This window comes from Euleptes europaea, chromosome 6 (genome assembly GCF_029931775.1).
Source record: "Euleptes europaea isolate rEulEur1 chromosome 6, rEulEur1.hap1, whole genome shotgun sequence".
In the NCBI taxonomy this organism is placed as follows: domain Eukaryota; kingdom Metazoa; phylum Chordata; class Lepidosauria; order Squamata; family Sphaerodactylidae; genus Euleptes; species Euleptes europaea.
This window is the reverse complement of record NC_079317.1, coordinates 94,446,929-94,473,610: the sequence shown is the minus strand read 5'-3', so window position 1 is coordinate 94,473,610 and position 26,682 is coordinate 94,446,929. Positions and strand designations below refer to the sequence as shown.

General features: G+C 44.4%; 1 protein-coding gene across 3 annotated transcripts in view; it reads left to right on the top strand.

Moving 5' to 3' along the window:
* TSPAN4 (tetraspanin 4) overlaps nucleotides 1-26,682 on the top strand; it is a 352,643-nt gene that overhangs the window by 244,261 nt on the left and 81,700 nt on the right. For all 3 annotated transcript variants that reach the window (XM_056851470.1, XM_056851472.1, XM_056851469.1), the window contains one exon: nucleotides 6,567-6,758. In XM_056851470.1, the coding sequence (XP_056707448.1) occupies nucleotides 6,567-6,758 (192 nt within the window). The remainder of the gene's footprint in view (nucleotides 1-6,566; nucleotides 6,759-26,682) is intronic.

Sequence of the window (26,682 nt, the reverse complement as noted above, 5' to 3'; positions counted from 1 at the left end):
CTCAGTAGAGATTTAGTCTCCTGGCTTGTTGATTACTAAGGGCATGGGGTTGGATCCTGTGATGTGTTAGTGGAAATGGCCACATCTTTCCTTCATTCCCCTCCCCAAGCACTCCTTTCTGACTCTGGGAAAGTTTATTCCTGGACTCGCAGGACCCAATGGAGTAATAGTCATGTGAACACATGAACACATGAAGCTGTCTTATACTGAATCAGACCCTCAGTCCATCAAAGTCAGTATTGTCTACTCAGACCGGCAGCAGCTCTCCAGGGTCTCCGGCAGGGGTCTTTCACATCACCTACTCACCTAGCCCTTTAACCGGAGATGAGGAAGATTGAACCTGGGACCTTCTGCGTGCCAAGCAGATGCTCTACAAACTGAGCCACGGCCCCTCCCTTGGGGTTGGGAGGCTGCAGTGAGGAGTGGGAAGGGACCAAACTGCTGTTCTTGCCTCTTCTATTAGTACAGCTCTGCTGATGCAAGAGAGAGGAGAGAGCAATTTTGCATTTTTCCTCCTCCCCACTGCAGCCTCCTGAGCTGCTTGGCTATTACTCCATGTGGGTCCAACATCCCTGGGATTAAATATTGCTTGGATTGGAAAGGTCTGCTGGGGGAAGGGGAGGGGACTCAGGACATCCTCATGTCTGCCAGTGTGGTACAGAGTTAGAATGTTGGACTATGATCTGGGATACTCAGGTTCAAATACCAACTCTGCTGGGCCACCTTGGTCATTCTATCTTTTCCTAATTTACCTCCTAGGATTATGAGGAGATAACCTAGAACCATGTAAACATCCTTGGAGGATGGGCACAATAGAACTTTGATTTGAAAGACAGCATCTCTCCAGATTTTCAGTCAGAAGCCCTTTCCTAGACCAGCCATCCTTTTTACTTTCCTTTCCTTTATCCCTTAGAAGCTCCTTGATCCATTGATCTTGAGTAGTGTAAATCTAATGTTTGAGGGATATAAGGACTGAGATAAATCTTGCCACTGACAATGTAGCCTTGGGATCCCTGTCATTTAATAAAAAAGGCATTATGTCAGACACAGAGGCATTAGATTTATATGTTAAAAGGGGAGAGATATAATGTGATCTGCATTCTTCATAAAAGCAGCATTCCAAGAGGGCATGAGCTAATGAATCAATAGAGCCAGAAGAGCAAGGACAGGTCCTGTCTGAATATGGTATATTCAAAATTCTGCCCTGCATAACCATAGAGGGGTTAGCATTCAGTCTAGCTAAACAGAAGGCTCTAGAAAGACGAGGAGTGGTCAAATAATAAGTGTAAGCGGGCAAACCGCGTGGTGGTGGTATTCCGAAAAACTGAGATGAACAAACGCGGTGAGCACGAAAAGTAGTGCTGTTATAATCAAGCTCTTTAATGCGCTTTTTAATTTTGGTGAAAGCTTCAGTTTTTCCAAGATCGAATAACACATCCTGCGAGAAGCCCAACAATGACAATTTCTCATCTAAGATTTTTTGCCATGAGGATTTAAAAGGGTCATGCTTCAGAGAAGCTAGGAGCCCCTCAGTGAATCCTTTTTTACTTGAGAATGCCAGAGACTGAATCAGGGGCCTTATACTTGTAAAACGTGTGCGTTGTCACTGAGCTCTGGCTACGGTACAGCCCTTGCCGAAGAGTTGTCTGTCTGCAGGCTGGGGAATCTCTTTCCCATCTTTGTGCCCCTCACCTGCTGTGCAAATGTTATGCTATTAGTGAGTGGCATCAGCACCGAAAAGAAATCTTTCCGTTATTCTCAATCCCTGTGCTCTTGGTAACAGTAGAACTCCTAAGTCAATTGGCAGCTAGAGGAGCCATTTAGTCAGGGCTGCCATGACATCGGCCATGATATAAAGTCAACCCATGCTTCGCATTCACGGTGGGCTCTGAGCTTTCTAATCTAGTCATCCTTAAGAACTGGAGGTGAGGGGTAAATATTGAAGAGTGTTTTTTTCTTTCTTTTCTTTCTAATGTGGCTGCAGATTGCACCTTGAGTATTTGAGATTATTATTAATTTTATTATTATTAATTTTATATAATACATACTATGTATAATTAGGCATAAATCTACTTACCCCATGAATATCGTCACAGCACATACCGTTATTAATTTCACATAAGTACATATCATTAAATAAACAGGGATTAAAAATCCATGTATTAAAGACATATAGATTCTTTACCAGACATATCGCGAGAGATAATCAACCCGCCCATCCGCACACTTAATGCCCAGCGTCGTGGTGCATTCAGTGTTGGCGGCCCCACAGTGCCCTTTCCAAGGCCTCTGGTTGTTAGGTCAGGTCCATATAGTATTGGCAAGCTCACGGTGCCTTTTCCAAGGCCTCTGGTTGATGGGTCAATTACACATCTCCTCATAACCATAGCATCCCCTCACTGTCAGCCAGCTGGTATTTTTTTTAAAAAAAATTAAAGTGGATTTCACAACCACATGTCCAGTGGGCTGTCAGATAACAATTTCGCTGAACCCACAGTGCCATGGTCCCCGATCCCATGAGCCCACCCAGGGGCAAATTCATTCATGCTTGATGGACATAGAATTATTTACCTAGACTAAAAACCAACAAACACATACACACCTACACCTACTCCTACTCCTACACCTATACATATACATATACCTACACCTATACCTATACCCCCACACTTTTCTATTCGCTTTTCATTTTTCTTTTTTGCTTCACCCACTTCTGGCAGACATTTAATATTACTCTTTTCTCTGTTATCTGAATGACAACACCACACCAGACTTACTGATGTATGCATAGGTTGTCAACCTCCGGGTGGGGGCCTGGAGATCTCCTGACAACAGGGATCAATTCCACTGGAGAAAACGGGTGTTTTGGAGGATGGACTCTATGACATTATACCCTTTTGAGGTACCGCCCCCTAAACCCTACTCTCCTCAGGCTCCATTCTTAAATCTCCAGGAGTTTCCCAACCCAGAATTGGCAACCCCACTGTAATGGAATTAGCGAGGGACTCCATTCCCCAGCAGCCCTGACTCTGACCCAAGTCACAGTTACCATTTTTCCTGGTAGGGGAAGGGAGAGGACAGAGAAAAAAGGGAAGGAACGGAGAGAGCAGGGGTTTGAGGGGAAAACGCAGGACAGACAGGCCTGTGAGAGCCACAAAGACACCAGCGGGGCTTGTGGAAGTCAAGGCAGAGGATTTGGACCCTGGCTGTCAGACTGACACTTCCAGGCAGAGACTAGGGTTGCCAACCGCCAGGTACTAACTGGAGATCTCCTGCTATTACAACTGATCTCCAGCCGATGGGGATCAGTTCACCTTGATAAAATGGCCGCTTTGACAATTGGACTCTATGGCATTGAAGTCCCTCCCCTCCCCAAGCCCTGCCCTCCTCAGGCTCCGCTCCAAAAACCTCCCACTGATGGCAAAGAGGAACCTGGCAACCCTATATATATGCCTGTGCCCAGAGAGCCTTGGGAAGAAGGGCCTGGGACCTGGGAGGGCATTTCTGCCGCTGTAACTGGGAAGAATATGTATGCCTGTGTTTCTCTTTTCACCTTTGATTGATGTGGAATATGGGCAGTTTTTCAACTCAATAGAAACTCATGACAAGTAAAAGGCATTCTACGGTGTGAGTGTTATGCAAAATTCCTCTTGTGATGTTATTTTCCTGCTTAATTTTGCAGTTTGACGTGAATTGCTGTGAATTCTTGGGCTTTCTCCCAATTAGGAGTGGCAGGTTGACAAATGTTGGCTATGCACTTGATGGGAACACTGAGCTTCTGTGGCTGATGACAGAAGTCCTTTGAGTGCGGGCTTTCTGCTGATTTGCAGTCCAAGAAACTTCTCATGGTTGCCCCCATTCCCACTGTTCCACTCTCCCCACTGTCAAAAAAACCTCTTGAAATTTCTGTTGAGGAATTACTACATCCCAATGTAAGTGAGGCCGGTTTACAGCTTATGATCATTGGTCACAAGTTGCCCACTTCTGAAATGGCTCTGCTTCCTATTTGAGACAATCCTTGCGTTTAGCACTTGTCAGTAGTTGATGCAGGTCAGTTGTAGTCATTATTATGCTGTAAATGTTATGCTTTTAACTATTGTTTGAAATTGTTTTGTTCCATGTTAATGTTGCAAACCTCTGCAAGAGCATTTATGGGGTGAAATCCTAAGATGCTATTTTGCCATGAATCCACTTGGATTGTAATTGACAGACTAGAGATTCTGTGCTACAAAACAACTCACACATCACTTTGCATATTAATATTTGCCTCTTACCTGCTCCCTTCTCATGTGTAACCCTGGTTGTTGTGATGAAAGGAGTATTTCCTGTCCCTCATCCCCCCCCCCCAAATTTGTATCCCGCCCTCTTTCCCCGGCCAAGAAAGGTGAACTGGAGGCCTAAGAGCCACACTGGTGGTTTCTCTCAGTTCCTCGAAATAGATATTTCCACCAAACTCCTTTCACATGGAACTGCTTCTTACTTGGCAGATGCCCCTCTCTTTCCCAGCAGGGGAGCCTGCAGTGCAATCCAAGCAGCACTTCAGAATATGGCACGGACAGGAATGGCAGGTGCAAGGAGAGTCACACCTCCTTTCCCCTTGTAGTCATTCCTCCCACTGAGAAATAAGTAGTCACTGTTGAAGACTGGTGGATCAAGCAGCTTGGCCAGGGAGAATCCACCATCCCCCCACCCTGTCCCCCGATTTAAGAACTTGCCTATTCCTGACCTATAACAAAATGAACAGCACGCAGGCTCACAGGAACGCTACTATAAGAACCACAATGATACCAAAAAAGGAATTACAATAATGCCGGAAATAACACAGGAAATAACACACGTGGCAGTTGTATATATATATATATCTATTACAACCCTAATATTACAAAACCATATAAACCAAAGGAACAACTCTGAGGCAAGTATGAACAAACACGGTCTAAGGCACCCTGCATAACATAAATCAATGATAGTGCCACACCTCTACTCTTGAGCACAGCTGGACTATTATTGATTTATGTTATACAGGATGCCTTGGAGCATGTTTGATTATACTTGCCTCAGTGTTGTAAAAGGTAAAGGTCCCCTGTGCAAGCACTGGGTCATTCCTGACCCATGGGGTGACGTCACATCCCGACGTTTCCTAGGCAGACTTTGTTTTACGGGGTGGTTTGCCAGTGCCTTCCCCAGTCATCTTCCCTTTACCCCCAACAAGCTGGGTACTCATTTGACCGACCTTGGAAAGATGGAAGGCTGAGTCAAACTTGAGCTGGCTACCTGAAACCAACTTCCGTTGGGATCAAACTCAGGTCGTGAGCAGAGCTTGGACTGCAGTACTGCAGCTTACCACTCTGCGCCATGGAGCTCAGTGTTGTACCTTTGGTTTATATGGTTTTGTAATATTAGGGTTGTAAATGAAAACAGGTCGCCGTAAGTCGGCTGCGACTTGAAGGCACTTTGCACACACAATAGAGATTTATGAGCCCCGTGGCGCAGAGTGGTAAGCTGCAGTACTGCAGTCCCAAGCTCTGCTCACGACCTGAGTTCAATCCCAACGGAAGTTGGTTTCAGGTAGCCGGCTCAAGGTTGACTCAGCCTCCCATCCTTCTGAGGTCGGTAAAATGAGTCCCCAGCTTGCTGGGGGTAAAGGGAAGATGACTGGGGAAGGCACTGGCAAACCACCCCACAAACAAAGTCTGCCTAGGAAACGTAGGGATGTGACGTCACCCCATGGGTCAGGAATGACCCGGTGCTTGCACTGGGGACCTTTACCTTTTTAATAGAGGTTTATATGCACAACTGTGTTATTTCTGGTGTTATTTCGGCATTACTGTAATTCCTTTTTTGGTTTCATTGTGGTTCTTATAGTAGCGTTCCTGTGAGCCTGCATGCTGTTAATTTTGTTGTAGTATCTTTGAGTACCCCTGACCTGTAGCTTGATGTGGAGTAGCCACTGGTTATTCTTTGCCCTTAGCTGTGAGCAGGACTGCAGTTGACAGTGACTCCAAATTACAAACAACCAAACTGCCTGCTTTATTCGATGGCTCTTGTTTGGTCCTCCGCTACGCCCAGGCTTCATTGGCTTGTCTCAGTGTGTGCATATCCTTTAAGTGAAAAACATCAGTTCTAGCAAAGGCACTCGGTTGAAATCCTTGAGCTTAATTTCAAATCCTAGCTGTGTGACAGGTTCTCTTTGTGAAGCAGGTCCAAATCATTTCAATTTCTTGCTGTGGAATAGGGATCATAGCACTTTGGTAATGCCTGCTTCTTCTTCTTTCATGTGAAGGCTTAAGGGATAAGAAACCATCTCTTACTATGTTCACGTTAACAGTACTGAGCGTAACTGGGTGCCAGGTGGAAGGAGGGCTTGCACTTATGTACATTCATGGTATGATTCCAAAGGACATAAGTATGAATAATTGTGAGAAAAATCACAGCTTTATTGTAGGGTTCCTTGATACTGTTGCTTTAGTTAATGATGATAACAGAAGAATAACAGTGGTGATAATTACGATAATAGCATCTTCCTTGGTGTCTGAGTTGCCTTCTTTCTCTTTGTGTTTTTCTAGCTGGGAGGCTGTGGAATCCTTGGAGTTGGCATATGGCTAGCTGTTACTCAAGGAAACTTTGCCACTCTGTCTTCTTCCTTCCCTTCCCTGTCAGCGGCCAACTTGCTGATCGTCACAGGGACTTTTGTAATGATCATCGGCTTTGTGGGGTGCATAGGAGCCATCAAAGAAAACAAGTGCCTCCTGCTCAGTGTGAGTACAAAACAAGCAGTTTCCTTTGTCTGTCTGCAGTCTGTCTTGTGACCGTCATGCTTTTATACACATTAGATTAGATGTTATACACATTAGACCCAGCACACTGTTAAAGTAGGATCCCATATTTATCAGTTTTAGTGTATCATCAAGCCATTCTGCCCTATGCTGAAAATGGATAACCATTTTTAATAAGGTGCCCATCACTGGATTGTACAAATTATATATGGTGTTAAAGGTACCTCATCAATGTATCTAATTCTCAATGTGACCAAATCCATGGATACTTAAATCTGGAGACCAGAGCCATGAACAAACAAGGTGGATCTTTCTACGAACTGAAAAATGCCTCAGGTTTGCAGAAAAAAATTAAAATCTGGGAAAAGTACATGGAGGGATTGACACACACCCCCATAATAGAAACAGCACCTGTTGCTTTAAGAAATTCAGTGGCCATTGCAGCCATTGCTAAGCAGCTACAACAGTATTGACAGCCTTCAAGCCTTGGTTTCTGCCACTAAGAAGCAAGGGGAGGGGACAGGGTCCTTTCCGGGACTGTTTTGGCATTTGAAGGCGGACTCGTTAAAGCCAAACCTGGCAGCAACCACTGGGCAACTTGATACCAGGCAATTTACATTACTCACCCAGGCCCAGCTGCTTGTTACTTGCAACCACCCCACAGAATCTAGTATGGTATAGTGGTTACAGTTTCAGACTAGGATCTGGGAGACTCAGGTCACCATTCTGCCATGGAAACTCACTGGGTAACCTTGGGCTAGTTTCACACTCTCAGTCTAACCTACTTCACAGGATTGTTGGGAGGATCGAGAGGAGAATGATGTAAGCGGCTTTGGGTTCCTATTGTGGAGAAAGGCAGGGTATAAATGAAGTAAATAAATATAGCTGAAGATGGGGGCAGATAAAATATAGGTTAGGACAGAAGAAAGCAGGAAAAGGAGAAAGGCTATGGTGCCTTTCAGAACGGAAAGAAGAAATAGTGGAGGAGGGGGGAAATAAAAGATGCCCCCTGCAAGTCCTTGTGGGTTCCCCACTTGTCAATATATCTAATTCTCAACATGGTCCCATCTGTGGACTGGGGCCATGTACACAGAAAACATTTCTAAGAACTTGGAGGAACCCCCAGGTAAGTCTGAAAACTTTTTTTTTTAAATGGAGGGTGAGGATAAAATGCCCACTAACATGGAATGTTGTCTGCACTTGTGCAGGGAACATACTTCTATGAACTGCGGCAGGTATGAGACTGAGGAAATGGAGGGGAGCCACCGCAGAAAGCAGAGGAGGCGGAGAAGGAGAAGATGGTACTGCAGTTGGGTGGGGGAGAGGGGAAGGAGAGCAGGAGCTGCCACCACCCTCCTCCGCCTGTGGTGACAGCAAAGTAGGGAGAAGGAGCAGGAGCCACCTGTGCCATCATCCCTCTGCTGCCAAGGCAGCCGATGCCTCATGCCCTCGTCTCTGTGGGTGGGCAAAGAGGAGGGGGCATCCCCCCCCACGACCAAAGCAGCAGCACTGCAGGTGAATGAGGGAGGAGGAGCAGGGACTGCCGCTGCTCACCTCCTCTATCACTGAGGCTGCTGATGCCAGCCCTGCCACCTTGGAGCTCTTTCTGTTCGGAGGCACACCGCTTGGACATTGCTTGGTTCAGCTCTTGTAGTACTTACCACTCAGTATTACTGAGCTTGAATCATTTTCTCATTTTTTCTGAAGAAGGAATCCCTAAGTTATTAAGCCATCCTGGATTTATAAGAACTCAGGGCTCAGAACTCTCTCTGGAGGAGGAGATTACTCCTACAGTTTGGGAGCAATATGTTTTTATAGGTATCTGAAACGGCACCATTTCAAGGTCATTGTTTGCCATTCAGTGCTGACAGCTGCATCTCATTCAGCAGTCACCCACAGGGAAGGGAGGCTTGTAAAAATACTCTGAGTGTGTGGATATCTGGAAATCAGAACCAAGAATGCCATGACCTTGACTGTACTGGCAGCTTATTGCATATAGAAGCATAATCCAATTCATTTTGCACGCACACCTTCCGCTGCAAAGCTAATTGCTTAGAATCAGTTTCGGGCTGTCTATAATGCTACGCAACTCTGCTTTAAAAAGAACAAAAAAACCTGCTCTGGGAAGTCCCTGAGTTCTGTGGCTTCATTATTAGGATCCTTCAATGAGAAGATCAGAAATGGACAAATTTCCCTGTAAAATAGCTTGACTACTTCTGTCGATGTCCCCCTGCAATATTCTGTGGTACACTGCTCAAGATTATTGGCGTGAGTGAGATGGGAAGGGGGAGAGATTAAGGAAGGTTTTTCTCACCCAGGATAGGCACAATGGTCCAGAATAGCTAAACGGTCTGGGGGTGACAGCCCCACCCCCACACTCACCTACTGCAGAGGAGACTCTTGCCCAGGCATGGTTGGGGGAGGCAATCCAACAAGAGGCTGTAGGGCAAGGGGCAAGGGCAAGGCCTGGAAATGCCCCAGCAACAGCTTCAACGCCTGGCAGAACCAGCACAGGCCTCAGATGGGAGGTAGGGCTCAGGCAGCAGGCTGTACTTGGCCACAGACCAGAGGATAGGGTTGCCAACCGCCAGGTACTAGCTGGAGATCTCCTGCTATTACAACTGATCTTCAGCCAATAAAGATCAGTTCACCTGGAGAAAATGGCCGCTTTGGCAATTGGACTCTATGGCATTGAAGTCCCTCCCCTCACCCTCCCCTCCTCAGGCTCCACCCCAAAACCTTCCCACCAGTGGCAAAGAGGGACCTGGCAACCCTACCAGAAGAGGAAGCCTGCAGAAGCTGGGGCCTGTGCAGGCAGGCAGAGGTAGGGTTGCCAACCTCCAGGTACTAGCTGGAGATCTCCTGCTATTACAACTGATCACCAGCCGATAGAGATCTGTTCACCTGGAGAAAATGGCCGCTTTGGCAATTGGACTCTATGGCATTGAAGTCCCTCCCCTCCCCAAACCCCACCCTCCTCAGGCTCTGCCCCAATAGGGTTGCCAGGTCCCTCCTCGCCACCGGCAGGAGATTTTTGGGGCGGAGCCTGAGGAGGGTGGGGTTTGGGGAGGGGAGGAGCTTCAACGCCATAGAGTTCAATTGCCAAAGCGGCCATTTTTCTCCAGGTAATCTGATCTCTATTGGCTGGAGATCAGTTGAATTAGCAGGAGATCTCCTGCTACTACCTGGCATTTGGCAACCCTACGCCCCCAAAACCTCCCGCCGGTAGTGAAAAGGGACCTGGCAACCATAGGCAGCCTCTTGAAACCTCAGGGGAAGGGAGGGGAAGAGAGATGAAGGCCTAGCTGGGAAGGCCAGTGGCCCAGATTCCCATCAATCACCATGAGCCCGTCCCTGAAGAGAGGGCATGGGGGGATTGAGGGTCAGCCTACCCCCAGACCTATCCCATGTCTATCAGAGAGAGATTGGTTGCGAGAGTGAGGGTCCACAGGTGTTGGCAACCCTCCTCCTCGAATTGTGAGACCTTTTCTGATATATGGCCAACAGAAAGTAGACTTGGAGGGTGAGGTGGGCCAGCACCCGGCCCTTGGTGTGGGAGAGCTGGACACTAATTTAGCAACGTGTGGAAGCTTGCCTACAAGATGCAGAAATGAAGAGCCAAAATGTGGAATGCAGAATCAATGTTTTTTTCCCTACAAAACTGATACCTTTGTTATCTCTTGGCTACACTTAACAATTCTCCTCTCTTAAAAGAAATGAAATTATGAGTCTGACAAAAAAAAGAGAGGAACATAACACCTCAGTTGAACATCTCAGGGGCTTTGAGTCAGTGTGAGTGACGGCACTCAAATTAATGCATGTTGGAGAGTTATTACATCATAGAGTAGTTAAAGGACATTACTGCTTTTTTCTGCTATATAGTTATACATTTGCATTACAGTATTTTATAATTAATTGCAAAAGCACTTGACGTCTGGGACAATGTTTTTTCAGGACTATACACTAATTAGAAGGTAGCCATATATTATTTCCAGTAATAAATGCAATTCATGAAATAATAACTGAATGCTTTGATAGGTAGCTGAGTGCCGTCTTGATGTATACTGCTAAGGGCGACCGTCACCGTATTTTGTGCATAATTCCAGATGAGTAGCTCTATTAGTCTGTAGAAGCGCTACTGGCACAGTTGGAAAAAATAAACCAGGAATCCAGTGGCACCTTAAAGTTAAAGACTAGCAACGTTTATTTCAGCATAGGCTTTCGCCAGCAGGAATTCAGTCGGGCATATGAGCTCTGTCTCACAAAAGCTGGAATAAATTGTTAGTCTTTAAGGCGCCACTGGACTCCTGCTCTATTTTAATTCAACTGTGCGAAGACAAGCCTAAGCAGTTCTTTTCTAGACAATGTATGAACTAGGAGGTGTACCTTTCTTTCACTTCTATAGGGGGATCATTGGCCGCAATTTACAGGCCATGCACAGCAGCGCCCAGTCTAGAAGTAGTGTCCCAGCAGCCTTGCTAATGTTGCAAAGGACGTAGGGGGGCATCTCTCAAATTTTGCAGTGTACCTATTTGGGAACAGCAACCTGTCTTTGTCCCGCTCTGCTTGTTATGTTTCCAAATCACAGTATTTGCTGCGCTGCACTTTGATGCTGCAAACTCTGCTTTAGTAGGCATTTTTATGAGATTTAATTTTTGATATGAAATGTATATTCTGGGAGGAAGCATCAAGGGTCTGTGTAAAATCCCTAACTTCTACCTTTAGGGTGCCTTACCACACAGCCATTGTTGCTCCAGTGTTTGAAGCCCCCCCCCCTTTATTTTTAGCTTGAAAGGATTTTTTCCGCTGTAACCCAACCAACCTGGGATCATGTAGCAAACACACTGGTCGCACTGCACCAGAAAGGTAAAAGTCCCCTGTGCAAGCACCAGGTCATTCCTGACCCATGACGTCACATCCCGACGTTTACTAGGCAGACTTTGTTTTACGGGGTTGTTTGCCAGTGCCTTCCCCAGTCATCTTCCCTTCACCCCCAGCAAGCTGGGTACTCATTTTACCGACCTCGGAAGGATGGAAGATTGCGTCAACCTTGAGCTGGCTACCTGAAACCAACTTCCGTTGGGATCGAACTCAGGTTGTGAGCAGAGCTTGGACTGCTGTACTGCTTTTTACCACTCTGCGCCACGGAGCTCCTATAACTGGGCAATTATATATTACTAAACTGGGTGGGGGGGGGAGATATTATCAGTTCAGTCATAAGTAGACAAATTGGCTGCCTGATGACATCGCTAAAAGCAAGTGAAGACCGCTGATTCCCCTTATTCTAAATGGCTCATGCTCCCCTTGTTGTGCTCGGTGTTTTATTGCCTTCCAAGGCCGAGCAGCAAAACTTCACCCCAGTCAGGTTCTAGTTGCACATGGTTATACATGACTAGAGGGCAAAGTATAAAGGACATTGGGAGTATGACATCCACAGGAGCATCCCCATCCATAACTGGTCAATTAGATATGACTAAACTGTGTGTGTGTGTGTGGGGGGGAGAGATTATCAGCTCAGTCATTTCCCAGTGTGGATATATTCCATTTTCTCCTTGACCCCTTGCAAATAGTTCTGCAGTCTTTTGCAAAGGGATGTGAACAATCACTGAGTTTGGAGGTGCTGGGAGGGGAATGTTTGCAGCTGCTTTACCTCTGTTTGGATTTATCACTACCTTTGTGAAGCCTTCGAAAATCCATCTGGTTCCCTGACATTTGCCTTCATAGCATTTAATCTCAGTTTAGTTTTTTGACTGCAGAATCTGTGAGTGAGCTGATTGGCGGGAGAGTAGTGGAGGGTTTAGAGAGTTGTTTTGAACGTGGCTTGTATTGGGCCCAGAATTTGGGGCCCGGAAGACCCTTTAAGCTCTCTTTTGATGTTTCTGAGAACACTTAAACAGCACGTTCCTTGTGTAATTTCAGTACCATCCTAATCATGTCCTAAATTCATTAAAGTCAATGGGCTTAGAAGGGTGTGACTCTGCTTAGGAGGGTGCTATTAACTTCTTCATTTTAAACAAACGGTAGTTAATTTGTGATGGGTAGCTGTGTTAGTCTGTCTGTAGCAGTAGAAAAGAGCAAGAGTCCAGTAGCACCTTAAAGACTAACTGAAGGTCTGGCAGGGTATGAGCTTTCGTGAGTCACAGAGCGCTTCTTCAAGATACAATTAGAATGATACAGCTAGTAGTTCATTTGAGTGTTATCTTTGGAAGATCATAAACAGGATCAGCTTTTCAGATTCAGAACCAACACTAGCCAGTGAGTGGAATGCTTTGGTCGGTTCTCAGGTCTCACCTGGTTGAAATGGCTCTTGCAACCCCTGTCTGTCTGCAAGAGGCAGAGAAGGGAACATAAACTGCTACTTTTCATTCCAGAGCAGTCATTCCCATTAAATCACTCCAGTCAGTACAATTTAGAGCAGACTGAAAGCTGAAGATGAGAGGGAGAAGGAAGTTAGCTTTGAAGCAATTTTGTTCCCATTGTTTCTTGATTTTTGTGAAGTATGGCAAGCCTGAAATTAAACCCTGCCATATCAGAGGGAAAAGCTTTCACCTTGTCCTCCCATCTGTGTCTAGCATGGTGTGTTGTGCATATATAGTTGGGTAGCTTGTGCTTTTCGTGATCGTTGGATAGTGTCGCTTCTTTTTTTGCAGCAGTCAGGAAATTGCAGGGTGGTATGTTGGCTCTTAACATTAAAAAAACAATGTCAAGCTGTTTCCTGGGATACAGTGAAACAGTGGGGTGAAACCCAAACGAATAGACACTACAGAATGAGTCTGGCTGTTCCCTCCCGCTAAACAGGGAGTCTTCCGTTGGAGAGTAGGGTCCTTCCTCCAATGGCAGGAGTCTTCCTCCAATTAAAAATTCCTCTTAGCAGGAGGAAATGATTAGATCCAACTCTGTGGGATGCATGATTTGGAAAACCGGCTTCACTGCATGAGGACACAGACCTTCTGTTGGAATATCTAGTTCCCGTCCAACAGAATGGGGAATTTTGTGTATCTTCTGGTCAGTTTTGTAATTTTAAAAGGTAACAAACATATGCGCTTCCACCTGTGCACAGTATTGTGCTTGCCAAGAACTGCACACACATTCCCTGCCATGCACACACATTCCCCCATTACTTCATCAGCCCCAGTTTGTATGGGAACTGCACAGAGCTACTCCAAGGGGAAACTGCCTTTGAAATGGAAGAGACAAGGGTTTCACTTCTTTCGGGAAAACTTGAACAACCCCTGCTATAAAAATGCCTTCTGTACCTGTGTAACGTACATGCTCTGAGGATAGTAGGCTAAGGAAGGGCAGCATAGAGCTCAGCTGATAGGAGCCAAGGGGGTTGGAACCAGACAGAAAGCTGAAAGATGTTTTGCAGGTCTCACAGGCCCCGCTACTGTTGTGCGTCATTCGAAGGTCCAGGACCAATCTGAGATAGCATGGTGGCTCCACCAATTGCTGATAGCTTCCCATTCATCACCAGATAGTGGATTTATTTACTACAAGCAGCCATTCCGGCCATCGGCAACTCAAATGTCAGCTCAGGTGTCTATCCCTAGCATCCCATAAACAGACACGCTCAGGCAGGTGAACCTAAGCAATGCTAATTTATTAGGAGCAAAAAGACAGATTTAAGAAGTTGAGTGCCTCTCACGCAGGAGAGGGTGTTAATAGAGTCAATGCAGATGGGTTACAGTATAAAAGCATTCAAGGCAAAAAAGCAATACAAAGTGAAACCACAGTGCCGTACTAAGAGATAACAGTTCTCATAGAAACAAAGACATAACACAGAGACAGGATAAACAGGATTCACAGCATGAGAACAAAACTGTGACCAGCAGCCAGAACCTACCCTTGACAGGAAGCCAGCTTCTGGCCTGCAGCTGCCAAACCCCTACTTCAGAAAAAGTAAAGGCCTGACATCAAGGTACTTTGCTGTCTAGAATGGTAGCCACAGTATCCATTACCTCTGCCCAGCTCCTCACTATTGCTGGCATTGCTTACACCTGGGATCTGGAAGAGAGCCCGCCACACACACACTTTGCTGCCCCAGCACTCTTTAAAACAAGTGCAGCAAGTCACATATGCCCTATAGGCAAGGTTGCAAACTCAGGGTTGGGAAATTCCTGGCGATTTGGAGGTGGAACCTGGGGAGGGCAGGGTATCCAGAGATCAGTTGTAATTCTGAGAGATCTACAGCCCCCACCTGGAGGCTTGCAAATTGCAACCCTGCCTACAGGGCTTCCTGAACTACTTTCCCTGACCGGAGCTTGGTGACCATTTTATTGCCCTGGGAAAGGGGAAGCAGAAGTGGTGGCTGAATTGACTAGATTGCCATACTGGTTTTAAAGAAGCCTTGGGGACTGAGGATATGAAAAGGATTAATCCCCTTTGACTTCTGACCAGGGGCAGCAGGAACCTTATCAATTTGATCGGTGGGTAGACATAACAAACAGGATCTTTTGAAAGATGCTATAACTACCAATCAGACACTACGACGCAGAAAGGGGAGGGAGGAGGAGATACCCTCCCACCCCAGTGGTGATGTCTTTCCTACTTAAGTAGGTCCTCCAGCCACGTTTTCCCTGGAAGCGACTAATCTTGGAGAACCGGAAGACAGTAAGAAACTTGTTGCTCTTTAAGGCATCTAATACCATCGTAGTATCATCGATCGTGGGACCGGAAGTGTGTCTCCCTTGTGCAACTGGCAAATATCTCCCAAGTTCCTGGATATCAAGAGGAGGTAACGGAAGGTCCATGATCCTGCAACTTCCTGTGTATATCCTGTTTCCTGCAGCATCTCCATGGTAGAGTGTCTTTGATGGTATTCTAATACTAAAGTACTATCCACAATACAAGAATCCTGCCAAACTATTTACAAACTTTCTTTTTTCGGTGTATCTGTCTGGACTTTACCAACAAAGCTTTAACAGAACTTTTAAAAGCAGCAACCATGGAAAGTGCGATTAATCAGCTGGATCAACTACTTGCTATGATAAACTCTCAATATCAATCTATCAACCAAAAATTGGACATCATCTTAGACGATGTGGGAGCAGTGGACTTTCTGAGAAGACGGCTGAAGAACAGAAAATCCTATAAAGGAACTGGAAAGCCATGATAAACAACCAGAGGCTTCATACCTTCAAGAAGAAACTGCAATAGATCAGCTGGCTACAATGGATCTGAATGTGAGAGACTTTGATTTCTGTCATTGCAATCTGCCTGAAGAATTCTTTAATGCTAGCTTGGAGGATTTGAAGGGTGGAAAGGCTGGAGTTACTGGGATCTCTCTCTACGACTTTGGGATGGAAGAAATTACAATGCAGATTTACTATAAGAACCCTATGTCTGCAGAGGGAATGCTCTTCGATGTTTAGTATTAAAGAGGAAAAGCGGAAGACGCTAGAAATTCCGGACAAAGGGACTGGTTAAAAGAGTTTAGATTTTCTGGAACAAAAAAGGAACTAGTTAAAAGGCTTAGCTTTGGTGAAAATGGAACAATCTACTATACTAATATACTAGAAAGATAATTTGCAATTATGGGTGATTGGGAGGCATGGAGAGTTTACAGAGAAATTGACTTTTAAAGGAGGTAATAAATGTTACCTATTGTTCTAATCTATTTACTATTAATGAGATTTATTAACCTTTTTGGGTGTTAGTATCAATTCATTTTTAACAAATATATTCAATGCTTTATCTTTAAAATTGCATGTGATTTAGTTTAATGAATAAAATTAAAAATATTAGGATTGGAATTATCTATACTAAAGAGTACATAGGCTTATTGATGGATGGAGGAAGATGTAGGGGAAGTCTTCTTTTTTCTTTTTCTTTTTCTTTTTATATTGGATATAGTTTCAACAACAATATAACATGTTTTTTATGATTGTTAGCAATTGTAGACATGTATATGTTTATTTGACTTAGAAAAACAATAAAAATTATTTTAAAATAAAATAATATGTTTTTGAAGTAAAAAAGCTACTTCAGTTGTTCCCACTTGTGTTAACCTGTCACAATAACTAAAGGGGACATTTAATTCATTTATAGCCTGTGTTTCTCCCCAGTGATGACCCAAAGCGGTTTACATAATTTGCCTCTCCTCCATTTTATCCTCACAGCAACCCTGTGAGGTAGGTTAGGCCGAGAGAGTGTGAGTGGCCCAAGGTCAGCCAGCGAGCTTCCATGGCATGAATGGGAATTTGAACCTGGACCTCCCAGATATTCTTAACCGCTACACCGCACTGTTGAAGACTTTCTATTCCTTGGCTCCATCATCAACCAAATGGGAGACTGCAGCCAAGAAATCAGAAGGAGATTGAGACTGGGAAGGGCAGCCATGAAGGAGCTAGAAAAGATTCTGAAGTGTAAGGATGTGTCATTGGCCACCAAGATCAGGTTAAGTCATGTCATCGTATTCCCTATTACTATGTATGGGTGTGAAAGCTGGACAATGAAGAAAGCTGACAGGAAGAAAGTAGACTCCTTTGAAATGTGGTGTTGGAGGAGAGTGTTATGGATACCATGGATGGCAAAAAAAAAAAAAAACCCACCAAATCAGTGGGTTATAGATCAAATGAAGCCTGAACTGACCCTAGAAGCTAAAATGACTTAACTGAGGCTATTGTATTTTGATCACATTATGAGAAGACAAGAGTCACTGGAAAAGACCATCATGCTAGGAAAAGTTGAGGGCAGCAGGAAAAGAGGAACACCCAACAAGAGATGGATGGACTCAATAAAGGAAGCCACAGCCCTCAATTTGCAGGATCTGAGCAAGGCTGTCAAACATAGGACATTTTGGAGGACATTGATTCATAGGGTCGCCATGAGTCGGAAGCGACTTGACGGCACTTAGCACACTCACACACACACACACCACACAGGATATTACAGCCTCAATATTTAAAAAAACTCATCTTCCAATCCACCGGTAAGGCATTGTGGCTTTTAATTTCAATTTATTTAAAAGTATGCAAGAATACGAGGCTGATCTATGACAGGCCTATATAAACAAGAAAAGAAACGTGATGCTTTAAAGTGTTGTGCTTCTAGCGCTGGGCTTTATCAAAGAACTGACAGCGAAAGCTCTGCCAGCAGCATGGAATTTATCCAGGAAGATGTAAAAAGGTGTGCGAGAGAGAGGGGTTGAAATTGTCCCGCGAATGATTTCCTGTCAATAGCTTTCGCACACAGAGATGCAGAGATCGATCCACGTCTAGTGTTTCAGCCTCTGTTGTTTTAATAGCTTGAGGCAGGAGCTGGAACGGAGGAAGGTGATATTGACAAGTCAGTTGGCTGGCGTGAGACCCCCCCCCCCTCCTCAGTGACCAGAAAGGGGAAAAAAGAGGTTGGCCATCTCAATTATAATGTCGTATACTATAGGACATTCTGTATCAACTTTTTTCAGCTCTGATATGAGGTGGATTCCTCAGTACCAGAAATCCCTGTCTCTAGCCATGGATGAATCTGCCGCACCGCAGTACGGAACTGGATCAACAGTTACAAGCGTCACCGGAGAACTTCTAAGAGAATAAACTGGCTAGTGATACGTTGCTTCCTCACCAGAAGCAAAAGCCCACCCACCCCCCAATAAACAAACAAGGCAGCTTTTTCCCCCACAAGCAATTTTTATTTTGGAAAGCTCTCCATGGCCGTGAACTTTTTAAGCTGTGAAGGCTGAGGAAAACATTTTCCTATCATGAGTCGTTCCTAAGCTCATCAGAGAGCCAGCGTGGTGTAGTGGTTAAGAACGGTGGTTTGGAGCGGTGGAGTCTGATCTGGAGAACTGGGTTCGATTCCCCACTCCTCCACATGAGCGGCGGAGGCTAATCTGGTGAATTTGTTTCCCTACTCCTACACACGAAGCCAGCTGGGTGACCTTGGGCTACTCACAGCTCTCTTAGAGCTCTCTCAGCCTCACCTACCTCACAAGGTGTCTGTTGTGGGGAGGGGAAGGGAAGGTGATTGTAAGCCGGTTTGATTCTCCCTTAAGTGGCAGAGAAACCAACTCCTCCTCTTCTTCTTCTAACCTGGTGTACCTTCATTTCTTTCTCCCCCCACCATCTAATTCTTCTGTGTCCCCCGCCCTTCCAACTTTGTTTCTTCTCATCCTTAGGGTTGCCAACTTCCAGGCACTAGCTGGAGATCTCCTGCTATTACAACTGATTTCCAGCTGATAGAGATCAGTTCACCTGGAGAAAAATGGCCGCTTTGGCAATTGGACTCTATGGCGTTGAAGTCTCAAACCCCGCCCTCCTCAGGCTCCACCCCAAAAACCTCCCGCCAGTGGCAAAGAGGGACCTGGCAACCCTACTCATCCGACCCTGTCCAAGGAGTTAAAACATACTAAATAGAAGAACAGAAAACGTCTGTGTCAGGTTAATGTTTCCCAAGGATCTATCAAAGTAGCAAAGGGGTGATCCTCTGACAGACTTTACATACATTGTGATCTGTATTAATCTGTACTGGAGGTTATAAATGTAGAATAGTGCGTTAGTTGAATGCCTTAGTTTCAGTTTATATCACATGCTGCGTAATTAATTCATTGAATAAACTACTATGAGGTGATATCCACTGGTTTAGAAGACTCTAAAGGGGGATTAGACAGAGTCATGTAGATGATATGCTCCACAAATGGCCAATAGCTATAATGACCAAATGGAACTTCCATAGAATTATAGAATCATAGAGTTGGAAGGGACCACCAGGGTCATCTATTCCAATCCCCTGCACAAAGCAGAAAATTCACAACTACCTCCCTCCCCCCAAAAAAAAATCACACAAGGTTGGAAGAGACCGCAAGGGCCATCCAGTCCAACCCCCTGCCTTTCAGGATCCCACAATCAAAGCACTCCTGACAGATGGCCATCCAACCTCTGCTTAAAGACCTCCAAAGACGGGGACTCCACCACCCTCCGAGGCAGCGCATTCCACCATCGGACAGCCCACACCATGTTCAGTGACAGTATACTCTTGAATGCCAGTTTTTTTCAGGGGACAACCTTTTGGGATAGCTGTTATCTTTATTCCCTGGTGGTGGGATTCCAAGAAGCATCTGGCTGGCTAACTCATGTGGGAAATAAGACATTGGCTAGAGAAACCTCTGGTGTGATCCAACATACCTCTGATTTTATTCTTACAGGGCATGTAGTTGTCCTACCCTCATTTTTACAGACGGTTTTAAAAAATATTCTTCAGTGATTCCGCTGCTTCTCTGTAACATTAAGTATGCTACTGAATTATTAAAGTGTGAAGAAAGGAGGCTGCAGTTTTTGAATGCTGAGAGAGAGGCATTCTGTGCATGCCCAAAAGTATTTTTCTTCCAGAACTCAGACTGTGCTGAAAACAAACTCTTAGGCTAAGTCCTAGTGAGATATTTGCACAAACTGAGTATCTAGAAAAGGCAAATTCTAGAGGGGTAGCCATGTCAGTCTGTTGTGGCAAAACCAAAAAGGAATCTTAACGTGTATCCAGGTTTCATAGTTAGATCTATTTCATCAGATGCATGAAGTAAATTTTCAGTCTGCAGATATTGCTATACACATGGGAAATGTTTGTTAGTAAGGAAGAAAAAAGTTCTAATTAAAATGCATGCCAAGGAGCTACAATACCTTTTAATTAATATTATATGTTAAATTTTTAAAAGCTCATTGCAAGGAAACAGAAAACTGAGGATAAAACCCATTGAATAAAATGGGATTAACGTCTAAGGATACCTGTTTAGGATTACTAAATCCTATTCTGTACCCTTTGATCAACTAAGTAGGGGTGTGCATGTTTTTTTTTCAGATCTAGATATATTGGAGTCAAAAAAATATTGGTATTCCCATTTTTCCAGTTTCCAAATATTAGTATGGTATTTGGATCTGGTTTCCCCCCGGAAATCTGATATTATTCATCTCCATTCTATCCTATGGGGACTCTGGGGGGGGGGGTGGCTAGAGGGACTTTTTAAAATTGCTCCACAGCTATGGGTCCTTTCCGCAGAATAACCTCCAAGTTTCAAGAAGATTGGGTCATGGGGTCCAATCCAATGGGTCCCTAAATATGGTGCCCCATTCATCCTCTATTGCTTCCAAGGGGGGGCGTGTCTTGCTTTCTTCAGGGCAAAAGCAAAGAAGTATGCCTGCAGCAACCGCTGGTCAATGCCTCCCATGCAGGAACAAACAACAAGCCCAAAAGAACCATTGCAGAACCCAGGAATCCCAGCACAACCACAAGCCAATGTGGCAAGCCCAACAGAACTAATGTCAAATCAGAGAATCCGTACAGGACAAATTCAAGCAACAGGGACACTTTTGCAAGTCAAATTGAACCAATGGCAATCCACAGAAGCCCAGCAGAAATAAATCAAGTGGAGGGGGGCACTTTTGCAAGCCCAACAGAACCAATGGCAATGCATGGAAGCCCAGGAGAACAATCTTAAGCGGGAGGGGGCATTTTTGCATGCCCAGCAGAACCAATGGCATTGACATTCCACAGAAACCCAGCAGAACCACAAGGCTCTCAGACTTGACACAGAGACAAACATACATTAATATCACTTCCCCAAGGAAGGCCTCAGAAATAGAGAGAGGGGCTTTTATTGAGCACCCAGATCCTCCTCTCTCAGCAGTCCGCACACCATTGCTGCCTGAGTTGAGGATCTTTAGGAGCTGCAGCTGCCCAGCACTGGTTCTCCTATTCCCTTCTCCCACCCCTGCAAAAAAAAAAAAATGTTACACAACATCACAAGATGGAACTATCTGACCCCCTCACTGGTGGATGCAGGCCATTTGTAAGGTTGCTGTGATTTGTCAGCAAGGGATCCATAGCTGTGGAGCACATAACATGTTTAGATGGCGATGAACCATTGTTTTGGCAGTTGTGGAATAGATGTGCTCCCTGTGAGTAAGAGGCAGATTGGCCACATTTCTGTTGAGTGTGTGACATAGCAATACAGCACTTGTCCGGAATATATGTAGCCTCCATTGCTTCTTGTCTTTATGATTGAAATTGTATTTGGTAAAGATGCTAGTAGCCAGACTGCACTGTTGCTTTAGCTGGTCCAAGCTGCCCAAAGCCATCCATGATGCACAACATACAGGAATGACGGTTAGATTGAGGAAAACACAAAATGATGTGTGCATTACTCTGGGTGGAGCTCTTTATTGCCTTTTAATAGTAAAGTACTAATTCTGCCTCTCTCTGTCTTCTTTCCTATTTCCCTCCTCTTCACTTTTCTCCTTTTAGAAAGGCATTTATTTGAGGTTCATTTTTTCCAAAGGCCATATAATAAGAGGCACTTTTTTCCTCATGTTCCTCTCATTTGTTTTAATTAGTAGTCAAAGTCATGTTTGAAAGCTCAGGCACAGAAATGCAAATTAAGATATAAAACCTATGCATTCACAGTTGTTTTCCCCTGTTCACCTTCTTTCGACCTATTTTCTTTAACCTGCGTAATACAAAGGGACCTCAGATCTTTAAGGTAGGCTTTGTTCTTATTGCCCTACATGCCAAGACTTCTAACAAGATGCAGGATTCTTCTACGGGCAGAGCAAATGTGTAGATAGCATCTTATCCAGTGCATGTAAAGTCTGAGTTATTTCAGAGCAGGAACGGTGTGTAAAAGGTTTTCATCAAAATGTAATGAATGTTATTGGTAACTATTCTCAGTAGTGTTCTTGATGGATTGAGCATCAGTTTCTTGGCATGTGGAACTCTTTTCCTTGCAAGAAAGCATCTCAGGCTTGAAAAATGAGTCCTCATTCATACACAATTATGCCTAGATGTGTAGTCTTGTAAGAGCCTGACAAACAACCAGAATGGTCAACATTCTGCCTGTAATCTCCTCTGTTCCATAAATTTAGCAAATTTAGCAGGGCAGATACTATTCCAAAACCACCAATCTCTTCTCTATACAAGCTTCTGATTCCCGGGTTGCAAAGCAAGCAATAGGAGCAGTCTAGATTGCACTGCATGGAAGGGAGCAGTGTGCCTCTTTGCCCAGGTATCATACTGCCTATCAGCCGCCTGACTTTCCTTGAAGAGGCTTCCTCACATTCTGTGCTGGCATAGAACAATCTATTTCCTAATTTTTTATTTCAATGCTTGCTGTGAAGCAATGTGTACTTATTCCTTCAATTCAAGCCTGGCTCTTCCATTGACTTCAGTATGAATTCCATAAACCATACTGTAGATTCCCGGCCATTATTTGTAACTGCTTTGGTATTTCCAAGAAAAAGCATTTAGAATTCCTTATGCAGAAGACTCCTCAGCAGCCATGAGTTCTTGAAGCCCCCATTGCAGAGTAGGAAATATGCTAGCTATCTCTTGCTTAGCATTTGGCCCACTAAATCTTCTTAAAGGGCTACGTCTTGGAGAAAAGATGCTTATATTCTTTAAGTTCAGTGGCTCTGTCTGTTTAGAATAGATATTCCACACAGCTCTAGAAAATGAAATCAATGACCTATGATTTCCAAAGAAGCATAAAACTGGTCATTGAATCCAAGTGTGAGAGGCTCTGATCTCTTATAGCAATGCTGGAGAATCGCAGCCTTAACAGTTTTGGAAGGTTGAGAAATGTTCTTAAAGAGATACTTTTCTAGTCCAGATGGGATGAGGACATTAGACTCGCGGCACGTTGTTACAGACGGTAGAATACTTGAATGAGGTCAAGACTTAAAACACCTTTATAAGGGTATCTCTTCTGGCCTGAGGAAGGACAAGAGAGAAGCAACAGTCAATCCCAGTGCTGTTTCCCTGAGAATATTATAGTCTTCTCTGCCCATGGTTAACAAGCAGAAGCACTATTGAGTGTGTGCTTGGAATGTGACAGAGATCTGTGGCTTTCACATTTTATGATATTTTATTGATCAGGATATTGTTTCTTCCAAAAGTAACAGAAATACAGGAAATGCCATAAAAATGCCAATTAAATCTTCAGCTTGACATATAGTTCAAAGGACTGTCCAGCTCCCAACCCTCTAGATAGCTAAACTAATATCACATGATTCATGATGGAAACACAGGTGAGATTGGCTGACTAAAAACCACGTGTGTGTGTGTGTGTGTTAAGTGCCATCAAGTCGCTTCTGACTTATGGCGACCCTATGAATTAATGACCTCCAAAACGGCCTATTGTTAATAGCCTTGCTCACGTCTTGCAAACTGAGGGCCATGGCTTCCCTTATAGGGTCAATCCGTCTCATGTTGGGTCTTCCCCCTTCTTCCTTATATGCAGGACTTTTCTTTTTTGCAGTCTGTCATGTCAACTTCCATTTACGTTCTGAAGTGGAACAGTCCCAATGCAGGCTTACCACCTTGTCTGCTGTTTGTGAAAGTCAGACCTTTGCCAGGCTATGAGCCCAGTCATCAGTAATGGCTTCAGTAAAGACTTCTGATTTTGGCTAAGATCCTCAAACTAGAATAACAGTGCATTCCTGAGCCTCCAGGATGACAACTTAATGAAGCATAGGTCTGTCAAAGGCATAACAATGGAACCTCCAAGCTCAGAGGCAAATGTATCTTCAGGTATTAAATGCTGGGGCAAACCAATGGAAGGCGGATATAACCCTAATGGTTTTTAGGGACATATAGAAGACCAAGCTGTTGTCTCCTGAGTGTCAGTACAGGCAGCTGATTAATCTACATGAAAGCTACAGGGGATGTGGGAAGAAGGTAGAGACTGCAGCATTGAGAAACTGCTATGATCAACCGTGTAGCAGCAGCAGTAGTAAGTTATGCAGTAAACTACTTTCTCTCCCCTCATCCCACTTCTGCTGAGTCCCAGCACACGCAAGGCCTTTTTAAAAAAAAGCAGCCTAGTGAATCTTAGCCTATAGGCACTGCCTCAGCATCCTCCTCCAGATACCATCTTAGCCTCAGAGAACTTTTGTGGTGAAATATGTCTCACTGTGAAGTCAGATTAATCTTCTTTATGAGGCTCTATGTGAATGCTTTGCATTGGGATTGTGTTGTCTCAAGGCATAAATCTTTGTTATATCAGCAGCCTGCAGTCCCACCGAACCACAGCAAAGCTCATTTTTATTCTCCTTCTTATTTATCATGTTGGCTGGGAAGTTCACTTAAGAAAGAGCTGCATGAATTTTTAGGGGTTTGCTTATACAGTCTTCACTGCTGCTTGGCCCATTCCAGTTATTCTTAGAACTTGGTTGGTCCCCTGGAGTTGACTGTTTTCAGGATCAACATTTATTGTTACGGCCATTGGCCAGCATAAAATAACAGAGCAGTACAAGTACCTACATAACATTAGTAAAAACAATAAAAAAGGGAAAATAAAAATACAGTAAAAAACCAAAAATAAACTGATTAAATACATTATCAACATAATAGAGTACCAGATAAACATTGTGCATTGTATATTGTGCATTGCTCAATATCTGATATCATCATCATCTGATATCTCATCTGATATCTCACTACTAATCATCTGATATCTCACTACTAATATAACCCTTTTTTGTTTTGATCGTTCCATTTAATAATGGCATTTCAGGATCATCATAAAGGCAAGTCTGTTTCTAAGGGTGTTTGAAAGGAGGTGGACATTCAGAGTATGCCGATTTGTATTTGTGGCATGGGGTTGAGTAACCCAGTTCATACCGTTGGTCCTTATACCGTTGGTCCTTCAAGCTCAGTACCATCTCCTCTTACTGAGGAGCTCACCAGACCATCATGCAGAGCCCCCACCCCCCTTATAACAAAGATCCATTTAACTACAGATTGCAGGGCTGGTCCTGGAACTTCCTCATGCAAAACATATACTACTCTATGGGCTATGACCTCTCTAGTAAGCTATATGACGGTGTATGCTCATTAGTAAAGAACTGTTTTTAAAAAGCACAGATAAAACCAAAAGGCCAAATAAACCAGCCTCGGTTGTTAAAAGGCACACCTGTCCACAGGTGCTTTCTGCACTACCAGGAGGTCCAAAGGCACACCCACAATGCAAATTTGATCCATCAGGAGAAGTGTAACACTAACCAGCAGCAGCTGAACCCAGTTTTCCCAGTGAACCGAACCCACAACCCAACTGCATTTCTCTCTTGTCACGCTTTCACACACACTGAATAATGCACTTCCAATGCGCTTTCAGTTCACTTTGGCAATCATTTGCCATTTCATATAGTAAAATCCAGTTGCAAGGTGCATTGAAAGTGGATTGAAAGTGCACTACTCAGCATGTGTGAAAGCGCCAATTAAACGTCAGTTTGTTCAAAACCTTCATCCAGTCCTTCTCTAATTCTAGGTGTTGCCCAAATTGGACCCAGAGAAGGGGATGTTGGTACAATTCTGTTTTTAGGGTTAAGTTTAGTTTTCCCCCACCCAAACTGGACCCAGAGAAGTGGATATTAGCTTTAAAAGGGTTCCTGAAAGGAATAACGCAAGACCTTGTAGTCTATGTGTACCAGGGTGGATCTCAGTAGTGTGTGTGTGTGTGTGTGTGTGTGTGTCAAGTGCCGTCAAGTCACTGCCAACTCATGGTGACCCTGTGAATTAGTGTCCTCCAAAACGTCCTATCTTTAACCAATAACAGCCTTTCTCAGGTCTTGCAAATTGAGGGCTGTGGATTCCTTTATAGAGCCAATCCATCTTTTGTTGGGCCTTCCTCTTTTCCTGCTGCCTTCAGCATTTCCTAGTATGATTGTCTTTTCCAGTGATTCTTGTCTTCTGATAATGTGACCAAAGTACGATAGCCTCATTTTAGTCATTTTAGCTTCTAGGGTCAGTTCAGGCTTAATTTGATCTATGTGTGTAAAGTGCCTTCAAGTCGCAGCCGACTTATGGTGACCCCTTTTGGGGTTTTAATGGCAAGAGACTAACAGAGGTGGTTTGCCAGTGCCTTCCTCTGCACGGCAACCCTGGTATTCCTTGGTGGTCCCCCATCCAAATACTAACCAGGGCT